The following is a 13179-nucleotide window of genomic DNA, read 5'->3' as shown; positions in this document are numbered from 1 at the left end:
GCAGCTGACGGTGGGGCTCTGCTGTGCTCGGCGGCCTCCAGCACCGAGATCTGATTAACAACGGTTGCGACCTGCCCCGCTATGGGGCGGGGGGGGGGATGGGGGGACCCGGAGCTGATATGGGGGGATGGGGGGTGGGGGATGGGATGTGGGGCATGGGGATGGATGCAGAGGTGGATATGGGGTGGGGTGTGGGGATGGATGTGGGGATGGACATGGGGGTGGATATGGGGGTGGATATAGGGCAGGACATGGGGAGGACATAGGGATGGATATGGGGATGGATATGGGAAGGATATGGGGCAGGACATGGGGACGATATGGGGCAGGACATGGGGAAGATATGGGGCAGGACATGGGGAAGATATGGGGCAGGATATGGAGATAGATATGGGAAGGATATGGGGCAGGACATGGGGACGATATGGGGCAGGACATGGGGAAGATATGGGGCAGGATATGGAGATGGATAAAGGGATGGATATGAGGCAGGACATGGGGATAGATATGGGAATGGATATGGGATGGGACATGGAAGGACATGGGGATGGATATGGGGATAAATATGGGGAGGATATGGAGATGGATATGGGAAGGATATGGGGTGGGACATGGGGATGGATATGGGGCAGGATATGGGGAGGATATGGAGATGGATATGGGAAGGATATGGGGTGGGACATGGGGATGGATATGGGGCAGGATATGGGGTAGGACATGGAGATGGGGTCGGACATGGGGAGGACGTGGGGTGGGATGCAGAGATGGGTGTGGGATGGGATATGGAAGTGGATACGGGCCGGGATGTGGGGCAGGACATGGGGATGGACCTGGGGAGGGCAGGAAGGTGGACACGGGGACGACATGGGGTGGGATATGGGATACAACACAGAGATGGATGTGGGGTGGGACATGGGAGTGGGGCAGGATGTGGGGATGGGGAAGGACATGAGGATGGACATGGGGATGGGCATGGGGTTGGATGGGGGAAGGACATGGGGATGGGGATGGATGTGGGGATGGACATGGAGATGGACGTGGGATGGACATGGGGATGGACATGGGGATGGACATGGGGATGGGGAAGGACATGGGGGTGGACATGGGATTGGATGGGGGAAGACATGGGAAGGACATGGGACAGGACACAGAGATGGACGTGAGATGGGACATGGAAGTGGAAATAGGGTTGGATGTGGGGTAGGGGATGGGGATGGGTGTGAACATGGGGATGGAAATGGGGTTGGATGGGAGAAGGACATAGAGGTGGGGATTGACATGGGATTGGATGGGGAAGGACGTGGAGATGGATGTGGGGTGGGTGTGAGGAGGGACATGGAGATGGGAAAGGACATGGGGATGGACATGGAGATGGAGGTGGGGGAGGACATGGGGATGGACATGGAGATGGAGGTGGGGGAGGACATGGGGATGGACATGGAGATGGAGGTGGGGGAGGACATGGGGATGGACATGGAGATGGAGGTGGGGGAGGACATGGGGATGGACATGGAGATGGAGGTGGGGGAGGACATGGGGATGGACATGGAGATGGAGGTGGGGGAGGACATGGGGATGGACATGGAGGTGGAGGTGGGGGAGGACATGGGGATGGACATGGAGATGGAGGTGGGGGAGGACATGGGGATGGATGGGGGTGGACATGGGGGGACATGGAGCAGCACACGGGAGGGGACCCGGGATAGGATATGGGGTATATAGGATATGGGGATAAGGAATAGGAGGACGCTGCTCCTCTGCAGCCCTGCTCAGCATCCGACCCTGCAGGGAGGGCACACAGACCCCCCCCCATTCACACACAGACCCACAGACCCCGCCATTCACACACACAGACCCACAGACCCCCACCCTTCATACACACACAGACCCACAGACCCCCCCATTCACACACAGACCCACAGACCCCCCCTTCATCCACACAGACCCACAGACCCCCACCCTTCATACACACACACACACAGACCCACAGACCCCCCCCTTCATACACACAGACCCACAGATCCCCCCATCCACACACACAGACCCACAGACCCCCCCATTCACACACAGACCCACAGACCCCCCCCTTCATCCACACAGACCCACAGACCCCCCCATCCACACACAGACCCACAGACCCCCCCATTCACACACACAGACCCACAGACCCCCCCATTCACACACACAGACCCACAGAACCCCCTTCATACACACAGACCCACAGACCCCCCCCATTCATCCACACAGACCCACAGACCCCCACCCTTCATACACACACACAGACCTACAGACCCCCCCTTCATACACACAAACCCACAGACCCCCCCATTCACACACACAGACCCACAGACCCCCCCTTCATACACACAGACCCACAGACCCCCCCCCATCCACACACAGACCCACAGACCCCCCCTTTATACACACAGACCCATAGACCCCCCCATTCACACACATAGACCCACAGACCCCCCCATCCACACACAGACCCACAGACCCCCCCTTCATACACATACACAGACCCACAGCCCCCCCCCCCCTCCATCCACACCAACCCCCGTCGGGAGCAATTTGACTTTTAAATCCTCTTTAGTGAAAGTGTTTGTCTTGAAAATGGCCCCAAATCCCCCCAGATCCCCGCGGCGTCAATGAAAGGGGAGAAACCCCCGAGGGGGGGCGGGGAAATTCAACAGGGAACCGCGGGGGGGGAATCGGCACCGCTGGAATCCGATGGGGATAGAGGGGACGGGGGGGATATAGGGGATAGAGGGGATAGAGGGGACGGGGGGGATATAGGGGATAGAGGGGATAGAGGGGACGGGGGGGATAGAGGGGATAGAGGGGATAGAGGGGACGGGGGGATAGAGGGGATAGAGGGGATAGAGGGGACGGGGGGGATAGAGGGGATAGAGGGGATAGAGGGGACGGGGGGATAGAGGGGATAGAGGGGATAGAGGGGATAGAGGGGAGCGGGGGGATATAGGGGATAGAGGGGAGGGGGGGAGAAGGGAGAGAGGCCGGAATGGGATGGGGATAGGGGTGGGATGGAAGGGGATATGGGGTGGGGATGGGATGGGATGGATGGAATGGAGTGGGATGGGATGGGATGGGATGGGATGGGATGGGATGGGATGGATGGGATGGGATGGGGATGGGATATTTTGGGGATGGGGATGGGAGGGAATGGGATGGGATGCCCCATATGGGATGGGATGGGAATGGAGATGGGGATGGGATGGCAGGGGATATGGGGTAGTGATGGGGATGGGATGGGATGGGATGGGATGCCCCATATGTGATGGGATGGGATGGGGATGGGGATGGGGATGGGGATGGGGATGGGGATGGGGATGGGGATGGGGATGGGGATGGGGATGGGGATCGGATGGCAGGGGATATGGGGTGGGGATGGGGATGGGATGGGATGGAGATGGAAGGAGGTGGGATGGGATGGGGGTGGGATGGGAATGGGGGTGGCAGGGGATGTGGGGTGGGGATGGGGATGTGATGGGGATGGGATGGGGGTAGCATGCGGATGGGGTGGTATAGGATGGGATGGGGATGGGAATGGGGATTGTAGGGGATATGGGGATGGGATGAGATGGGAATGAGATGGCAAGGGATGTGGGGTGGGGATGGGATGAGATGAGGATTGGATGGGAAGGGAAAGAATGGGATGGGTTAGGGATGGGATGGGATGGGATGGAGATGGGATGAGGATGTCAAGGGATATGGGATGGGGATGGGATGGGATGGGATGGGATGGGGATGGAGATGGGGTGGGATGGGATGGGATGGGATGGGATGGGATGGGATGGGATGGGATGAATGGGATGGGGATGGGATGCCCCATATGGGATGGGATGGGATGGGATGGAATGGGATGGGATGGGATGGGATGGGATGGGATGGGATGGGATGGGATGGGATGGGATGGGATGGAATGGGATGGGGTGGGATGGGGTGGGATGGGATGGGGGTGGGATGGGAATGGGGATGGCAGGGGATGTGGGGTGGGGATGGGGATGTGATGGGGATGGGATGGGGGTAGCATGGGGATGGGGTGGGTATAGGATGGGATGGGGATGGGAATGGGGATTGCAGGGGATATGGGGATGGGATGAGATGGGAATGAGATGGCAAGGGATGTGGGGTGGGGATGGGATGAGATGAGGATTGGATGGGAAGGGAAAGAATGGGATGGGTTAGGGATGGGATGGGATGGGATGGAGATGGGATGAGGATGTCAAGGGATATGGGATGGGGATGGGATGGGATGGGATGGGGATGGGATGGGATGGGATGGGATGAATGGGATGGGGTGGGATGAATGGGATGGGGATGGGATGGGATGGGATGGGGATGGGATGGGATGGGATGGGATGAATGGGATGGGGTGGGATGAATGGGATGGGGATGGGATGCCCCATATGGGATGGGATGAATGGGATGGGATGCCCCATATGGGATGAGATGGGATGGGATGGGATGGGATGGGGTGGGATGGGGTGGGATGGGATATTATGGGATGGGGTGGACTGAATGGGATATTATGGGATGGGATATTATGGGATGGGATGGGATATTATGGGATGGGATTTTGTGGGATGGGATGGGCTGAATGGGATATTATGGGATGGGATTTTGTGGGATGGGATGGGCTGAATGGGATATTATGGGATGGGATGGGATGGGATGGGATGGGATGGGATGGGATGGGATGGGATGGGATGGGATGGGATGGGATGGGATAGGATGGGATGGGATGGGATGGGATGGGATGGGGATGGGATGGGATGGAATATTGGGATGGGATGGGATGGGATGGGATGGGATGGGATGGAATATTATGGGATGGGATGGGATGGGGATGGGATATTATGGGATAGGATGGGCTGAATGGGATATTATGGGATGGGATGGGATATTATGGGATGGGGATGGGATGGGATGGAATATTATGGGGTGGGATATTATGGGATGGGGTGGGACGGATGATCGGCGGGCGCAGCCCTCAGGACCCGCCCCGACGTGTGTCCGTCCCTTGGGGCGGTGTGGGGGTCTCTGTGCTGGGCGGGCTCCCACGAAGGGTTAAGGGCGGCTGTCGGCGATGGGGCCGGTGGGTGGGGGGTGTCGGTTGGGGGGGGCCGGGCGGCTCCTCCCGCTCGCTTTACGCCCGCGGTCCCCGGGAGATATTGTCATGCAAAAGCCCCCTCCGCCGTGAGCCATTGTCCGCCCGCTATATACGGGGCGCGGCCGTGCATGGAGCGGCGGAGGTAACGCGGGGGGGGCCCGGGCCGGGGCCGCGCGGCCGCTCCATGTTCGCCATGGACTACTCCTACCTCAACTCGTACGATTCCTGCGTGGCTGCGATGGAGGCGTCCGCCTACGAGTTCAGCCCGTGCAGCCAACCCGGCGGCTTCCAGTACAGCCCCATGCGGGGAGGCTTCGGGGCCGCCCCCCCCTGCCCGCCGCTCTCGTCCGCCAACTGCGCTCTGGGGGCTCTGCGGGACCACCAGCCCTCGCCCTATTCCGCAGGTAACGGCCCGACTCCCCCCACGACCCCCCCGGCCTTTCCCCGAGGACCGCGGTCATCCCCCCCCCCCCCTCTTCTCCATCCCGTTCGTTCGGGGCCGTCGAGGGTCGGCAGCTCGGGGCTCCCCCAGCAGCGCCCGGTGCCGCTCGGAAGGAGCCGCCAACGAACGGGGGGGAGCGGGGCCCGTCGGGGGGCAGCGGGGCCGATCCCGGGGCCGTCCGCCCCCTCCCCGATCCCGTCCCGTTTTGCTCCGGGAGCCGCAGGACTCCGCCGCCCCGAGCGCTGCGTCCCGGTCGGTGCGGAGCGGGGCGGACAGCCCGGGACGTTACACCCCGACCCCGCTCCCCTTCCCCGCTCCATCCCCTCCATCCCCCCGGTCCGATCTCCGTCCGCTCCGTCCCGCCCCGTTCCTTCGTTCCCCTCCCGTTCCTTTCGCCTCCGTCCGTTTCTCTCGCTCCGCTCTCCCGTCCCGCAGCGCACAAACGGTTTCTATTCCCCGTCCCGTCCCCTCTCCACGTTTCCCCTCCCGCTTCGAACTCCGACCCGTTTCGGAACGGATCCTTCAATTCGGTTCGTCCCGGACCTTCCCCGAACCGGAGCTCGATGCGTCCTTAATCCCTTTGCTGTGCGTCCATCCCGACCCACCGCATCCATCCCGACCCACCGCATCCATCCCAACCCACCGCATCCATCCCGACCCACCGCATCCATCCCGACCCTCCACATCCATCCCGACCCACCGCATCCATCCCGACCCTCCACATCCATCCCGACCCACCGCATCCATCCCGACCCACCGCTTCCATCCCGACCCATCGCATCCATTCCGACCCACCACTTCCATCCCGACCCACCGCATCCATCCCGACCCTCCTCATCCATCCCGACCCACCGCTTCCATCCCGACCCACCGCATCCATCCCAACCCACCGCATCCATCCTGACCCATTGCGTCCATCCCGACCCACCGCTTCCATCCCGACCCACTGTGTCCATCCCGACCCACCGCATCCATCCTGACCCACCGCATCCATCCCGACCCATCGCATCCATCCCGACCCACCGCATCCATCCCGACCCTCCTCATCCATCCCGACCCACTGCATCCATTCCGACCCACTGCATCCATCCCGACCCTCCTCATCCATCCCGACCCACCGCTTCCATCCCGACCCACCGTGTCCATCCCGACCCACCGCATCCATCCTGACCCATTGCATCCATCCCGACCCACCGCTTCCATCCCGACCCACCGCATCCATCCCAACCCACCGCTTCCATCCCGACCCTCCTCATCCATCCCGACCCACTGCATCCATCCCGACCCACCGTGTCCATCCCAACCCACCGCATCCATCCCGACCCACCGCTTCCATCCCGACCCACCGCATCCATCCCGACCCACCGCATCCATCCCGACCCTTCTCATCCATCCTGACCCACCGCTTCCATCCCGACCCACTGCATCCATCCCGACCCGCCGCATCCACCCCTGCCCCACTCCCCCCCCCCTGCTGCCCTCACCTCTCAGCCGAACCCTTCCTGTCCCCATTCTCATCTCATCCCCCTCTTTCATCCCATCCCCGATCTGGCGCATCCCGACCCTCTCTATAACGATTCCTTCTGGCCTGTCCTTCCCTTCGGGCTGCGTCCCCTCCTGTCACACCCAGCCCGCATTTCCTCGTCCTGGCGGAGCCACGCACGGTGCAGCCCGACCCTCTCCATCCCATCCCGACCCTCTCCATCTCATCCCTTCTTCTCCATCCCATCCCTTCTCCATCCATTCCCTCTCCATCCCCTCCCTTCCCCATCCCATCCTTCTCCAACCCGCCCTTCTCCATCCCGTTCTTTTCCATCCCATCCCTTCTCCATCCCTTCCCTCTCCATCCTTTCCCCTTCTTTCCCACCCCATCCCTTTTCATCTCATCCCTTCTCGATCCCTTCTCTCTCCATCCCCTCCCTTCCCCATCCCCTCCTTCTCCATTCCATCCCAGCTCATCCCATCCCTTCTCCATCCCGACCCTCTCCATCTCATCCCTTCTTCTCCATCCTTTCCCCTCCTTTCCCACCCCATCCCTTTTCATCCCATCCCATCCTTTCTCGATCCCTTCTTTCTCCATCCCATCCCTTCCCCATCCCCTCCTTCTCCATCTCATCCCTTTCCATCCCATCCCTTCCCTCTCCATCCCTTCCCTCTTCACCCCATCCCTCTTCACCCCATCCCATCCCATCCCATTCCTGTCCCCCATCCCACCCCCACTGTATCTCTGTCCCCCATCCCATCCCATCCCATCCCATCCCATCCCATCCCATCCCATCCCATCCATCCCACCCATCCCATCCCGTCCCGTCCCACCCCATCCCATCCCATCCCATCCCATCCCATCCATCCCATCCCATCCCATCCCATCCCATCCCATCCCATCCCATCCATCCCATCCCATCCCATCCCATCCCATCCCATCCCATCCCATCCCATCCCATCCCATCCCATCCCATCCCACCCATCCCATCCCATCCCATCATCCCTCTCCATCCCTCCCTGCTCCATCCCCCCCATCACTCCATCCCCCCCTCCATCCCTTTGCATCGTACTCTCTCCCCCCCCTTCTACCCCATCCCTGCCCCCCCCCCCCCATTCCCCCCCTCACTGTACCTATCTCACCCCTGTTTCCTTCCCCCCCTCGGTCCCGTTCTTCCTCCCCCTGCCGGCAGTGCCCTACAAGTTCTTTTCGGACCCATCGGGCATTAACGAGAAGAGGAAGCAGCGGCGGATCCGAACCACGTTCACCAGCGCTCAGCTCAAGGAGCTGGAGCGGGTCTTCGCCGAGACCCATTACCCCGATATCTACACCCGGGAGGAGCTGGCCCTAAAGATCGACCTGACCGAGGCCAGGGTGCAGGTGGGGAACCCCCCACAGCCCCTTCCCCCCCTTGGGATGTGGGGCAGAACCCCCCCCCATTTATCCCCCTTGGGATGTGGGGCAGAACCCCCCCCCCCCCCCCCATTTATCCCCCTTGGGATGTGGGGCAGAACCCCCCCCCATTTATCCCCCTTGGGATGTGGGGCCGAACCCCCCCCCCCATTCATCCCCCTTGGGATGTGGGGCAGACCCCCCCACCCCTCTTTCTGGGTGGGGATGGGCCCCTATGGATGCAAATAAGCCCAGCCTTCATGGCTCTGCGCAATGGAGGGGGGGTGATATAACACCACGACCCCCCCCAGCTAATGGTACCGAGGTAGGGGGTGGGTGATGCCCCATATCACCCCCATAAACCCCCTTGTAAACCCCATAAACCCCCATATCACCCCCATAAACCCCCATGTAAACCCCACTCAGTGGGGACACCCCGCAGCGCACAACACCATGGGGGGGGGGGTGTTCGGGGCAGGGCTCTCTAAGCTCAGGACCAGCTACTGACCCCACTGTGTCCCATTCCTTCCCATCCCATCCCATCCCATCCCATCCCACCCCACATATTCCATTTCCCATTCCCATCTCACCCCCCTTCCCTTCTCCATCCCCATCCCATCCCATCCCATCCCATCCCATCCCATCCCATCCCATCCCATCCCCATCCTTATCCCATCCCCATTTTCACCCTTATCCTACACCACCATCCCATATCCATATCCATATCCATATCCATATCCATATCCATATCCATATCCATATCCATATCCATATCCCATATCCATATCTATATCCCATATCCCATATCCATATCCATATCCATATCCCATATCCCATATCCATATCCCGTACCCCATACCCCATATCCTTTCTCATATCCCATATCCATATCCCATATCCATATCCATATCCATATCCCACATCCCATATCCATATCCCATATCCATATCCCATATCCATATCCATATCCCATATCCATATCCCATATCCCATATCCATATCCCATATCCATATCCCATATCCATATCCATATCCCATATCCATATCCCATATCCATTCCAATCCCAACTGTAATCCCAATCCCCTCCTCATCCCAAACTTATCTCTTCTCCATTCCCATCCCATCCCATCCCATATCCCACCCCATCCCCATCTTTATCCTTATCCCATCCCCATACCTATTCCCATCCCATCCCACCTGCATCCTTTGCCATCCCAATCCCATCCCCATCTCCATCCAATTCCCATCCCATCTGCATCCTATCCTATCCTCATTCCATCCCCATCCCAACCCCATTCCAACCTCCATCCCAACCCCATTCCAACCTCCATCCCAATCCCATTCCAACCTCCATCCCAATCCCATTCCAACCTCCATCCCAATCCCATTCCTATCTCACCCACACCCCATCCCCATCCTATTCCATTTTCATCCCCATCCCCATCCTTATCCCATCCCCACCCCGTTCCCCATCACACCCCCATCCCCAATCCCAACCCCATCCTGATCCCAATTGCAATTCCCACCCCATTCCCACCCTATCCTCATCCTCATCCTTATCTCATTCCAACCCTACACCCATCTCTATCCCATCCCATCCCATCCATCCCATAATATCCCATCCCATCCCATCCCCCATCCTCTATCCCCATCCCAACCCTACCCCCATCCCAATCCCCCTCTCTTCCCAACCCCATTCCCATTCCCAACCCTATCCCAACACTATTCCCATCCCAACCCCATACCATTCCAACCCCATATCCATCTCATCCCCATCCCAACCCCATACCATTCCAACCCCATACCCATCTCATCCCCATCCCAACCCCATTCCATCCCAACCCCAACCTCATTCCCATCCCCATCTTCATCCCATCCCCATCTCACCCCCATCCCATCCTCATTCCCCCCCCATTCCATCCCCATTCCAACCCCATTCCCATCCCAAAAACATCCCAACCTGAATCCCATCCCAACCCCATTCCCATTCCCATTCCCATTCCCATTCCCACTCCCACTCCCATTTCCATTCCCATTCCCAATCCCTTTCCCATCCCCATCCAAACCTCATCCCCAACCCCATCCCTATCTCCACCCCATCCCTATCCCCATCCCAATCCCATTCCCATCCCAATCCCATCCCAACTTCAATGCCATCCCAAACCCATCCCAATCCCAATCCCATCTCCACCCCATCCCAATCACATCCTCATCCCAACCCCATCCTAATCCCAATCCCATTCCCATCCCATTTCCACCCCAACCTCAATCCCATGCCATCTCCATCACCATCCCAACCATATCCCCATCCCATCCCAATCCCCATCTCCATCCTCACCCCCATCCTCATTCCCATCCCAACCCCATTCCCAACTCAACCCCACTCCATCCTCATCCCCTTCCTATCCCAACCCCATCCCCATCCCATTCCCATCCCAACCCCATCCCCATGCAACCTATCCCATACCCCATTCCCAATCCCAACCCCTTCCCACGCCATCCCCATCCCACTCCCATCCCCATCCCAACCCCATCCCACTCCCATCCCCATCCCAATCCCAATCCCAATCCCAATCCCAATCCCAATCCCAAACCCATTCCCAACACCATTCCCATCCCATCCTCACCCCCATCCCCATTTCCCTATCTCCATCCCAACCCCATCCCATCCCTATACCATTCCAACCCCATTCCCATCCCGTACCCATCCCAACCCCATTCCCATTGCAACCGCATCCCAATCCCAATCCCATCTTCACCCCATACCAATTGCATCCAAATCCCATTCCCATCCCATCCCCATCCCAACTCAATTCCCATTCCTGATCCCAATCCCATTCCCATCCGCATCCCATCCCAACTTCAATCCCATCCCATCCTCAACCCCATCCCATCCTATTCCCATCCCAACCCCAATCCCATGCCCCTTCCATCCCATCCTCACCTCCACCCCCATCCCAATCACATTCTCATCCCATCCCCATCCCTATTCCAACCCCATTCCCATCCCAATCCTATCCTGACCCCATTCCAATCACCATCACCATCCCATCCCATCCCAATCCCATTCCCATCTCAACGCCATCCCAACCTGAATCCTATCCCAACCCCATCCCATCCCATTCCATACACCTCCCATCCCATCCTCACCCCCATCTCCATCCAACCCCCATTCCTATCCCATCCCATCCCAACCCCAAACCCTATCCCCATCCCAACCCATCCTATCCCATCCCATCCCAACCCCAAACCCTATCCCCATCCCAACCCCATCCCATTCCCACCCCCTTCTCACCCCCACCCCACATCTCCCCCCATCCAGGTCTGGTTCCAGAACCGTCGGGCCAAGTTCCGCAAACAGGAACGTGCCGCCAACGCCAAATCCGGGGGGGGCCCCACAGCGACCCCCAACCCCAAAAAGACGGAGCCGCGCTGCTCCTCCGAGGACGACGACTCCAAGGAGTCCAACTGCAGCCCCACCCCCGACAGCACCGCCTCGCTGCCCCCCAACATGGGCAGCCCCGGGGGCAGCCTGAGCCCCAGCCCCGGTGTGGGGCAGGGTTTGGGGGGGGGTGTGGGGCAGCCCCCCAAGGCTGCGGGGTGGCCGGGGGTGGGGACCGGGGGGGCGGCCGAGCTGCTGAAGTCGTGGCAGCCGAGTGAGGCCGTGCCCGGCCCCTTCTCTGGGGTGCTGTCCTCTTTCCATCGGAAACCTAACGGCCTCAAAGCCAACCTCTTCTGAACGGCCATACAGACCCAGCCCCACAGCCAGCCCCACAGCCAGCCCCATAGATTGCCCCGGATGGGACCCCACGGACAGATGGGGACGGGGCTCCTCCCGTTACGACAAAGCTCGTGCCCAAAAAGTGCCATCGGTGCCCGAACCCCAGCCCACAACAAGTGCCATCCCCATAGAGCTCCATCCTGACCCCATAGAGCTCCATCCCCATAGAGCTCCATCCTGACCCCATAGAGCTCAGTCCCCATAGAGCTCCATCCCCATAGAGCTCCATCCCCATAGAGCTCTGTCCCCATAGAGCTCCATCCCCATAGAGCTCCGTCCCCATAGAGCTCCGTCCCCATAGAGCTCAGTCCCCATAGAGCTCCGTCCCCATAGAGCTCCGTCCCCATAGAGCTCCGTCCCCATAGAGCTCCGTCCCCACAGAGCTCCATCCCCATAGAGCTCCATCCCCACAGAGCTCCATCCCCATAGAGCTCCATCCCCATAGAGCTCCATCCTGACCCCATAGAGCTCAGTCCCCATAGAGCTCCATCCCCATAGAGCTCCATCCCCATAGAGCTCCATCCCCATAGAGCTCAGTCCCCATAGAGCTCCATCCCCATAGAGCTCAGTCCCCATAGAGCTCCATCCCCATAGAGCTCCATCCCCATAGAGCTCCATCCCATTTTGCTGTGACATCATAGAGCTCCAACCCCATAGAGCTCCATCCCCATTGAGTTTCATCCCATTGAGTTCCATCCCAACAGGACTCCATCCCATTGAGCTCCAACCCCATAGAGCTCCATCCCCATAGAGCTCCATCCCCATAGAGCTCCGTCCCCATAGAGCTCCATCCCCATAAAGCTCCATCCCATCCCCATAGAGCTCTGTCCCCATAGAGCTCCATCCCCATTGAGCTCCGTCCCCATAAAGCTCCATCCCATCCCTATAGAGCTCTGTTCCCATAGAGCTCCGTCCCCATTGAGCTCCGTCCCCATTGAGCTTGAAC

General features: G+C 59.6%; 1 protein-coding gene across 1 annotated transcript; it reads left to right on the top strand.

The window, feature by feature from the left end:
- Nucleotides 1–4844: 4844 nt before the first annotated feature.
- PHOX2A (paired like homeobox 2A) lies at nucleotides 4845–12608 on the top strand. Its single transcript, XM_085536814.1, has 3 exons — nucleotides 4845–5538; nucleotides 8252–8439; nucleotides 11775–12608. Exons 1-3 carry the CDS (start codon nucleotides 4920–4922, stop codon nucleotides 12189–12191), a joined length of 1224 nt encoding a protein of 407 aa, XP_085392940.1. The 5' UTR covers nucleotides 4845–4919; the 3' UTR covers nucleotides 12192–12608.
- Nucleotides 12609–13179: the final 571 nt, after the last annotated feature.

The sequence above is a fragment of the Coturnix japonica genome, chromosome 1 (genome assembly GCF_054131305.1).
Source record: "Coturnix japonica strain WE chromosome 1, WE-NBRP24, whole genome shotgun sequence".
Classification (NCBI taxonomy): domain Eukaryota; kingdom Metazoa; phylum Chordata; class Aves; order Galliformes; family Phasianidae; genus Coturnix; species Coturnix japonica.
Note: the sequence above shows the minus strand (reverse complement) of the source record. Positions and strands in the feature narration are given on the sequence as shown.

Excerpts from the sequence above, each read along its gene's own strand:
- PHOX2A (XM_085536814.1), top strand. The coding sequence starts at position 4,920 with ATGGGATATTATGGGATGGGGATGGGATGGGATGGAATATTATGGGGT. Across the intron at positions 5,539-8,251 it reads GCCCTCGCCCTATTCCGCAG|TGCCCTACAAGTTCTTTTCG; the intron begins GTAACGGCCCGA and ends CCCTGCCGGCAG. Across the intron at positions 8,440-11,774 it reads TGACCGAGGCCAGGGTGCAG|GTCTGGTTCCAGAACCGTCG; the intron begins GTGGGGAACCCC and ends CCCCCCATCCAG.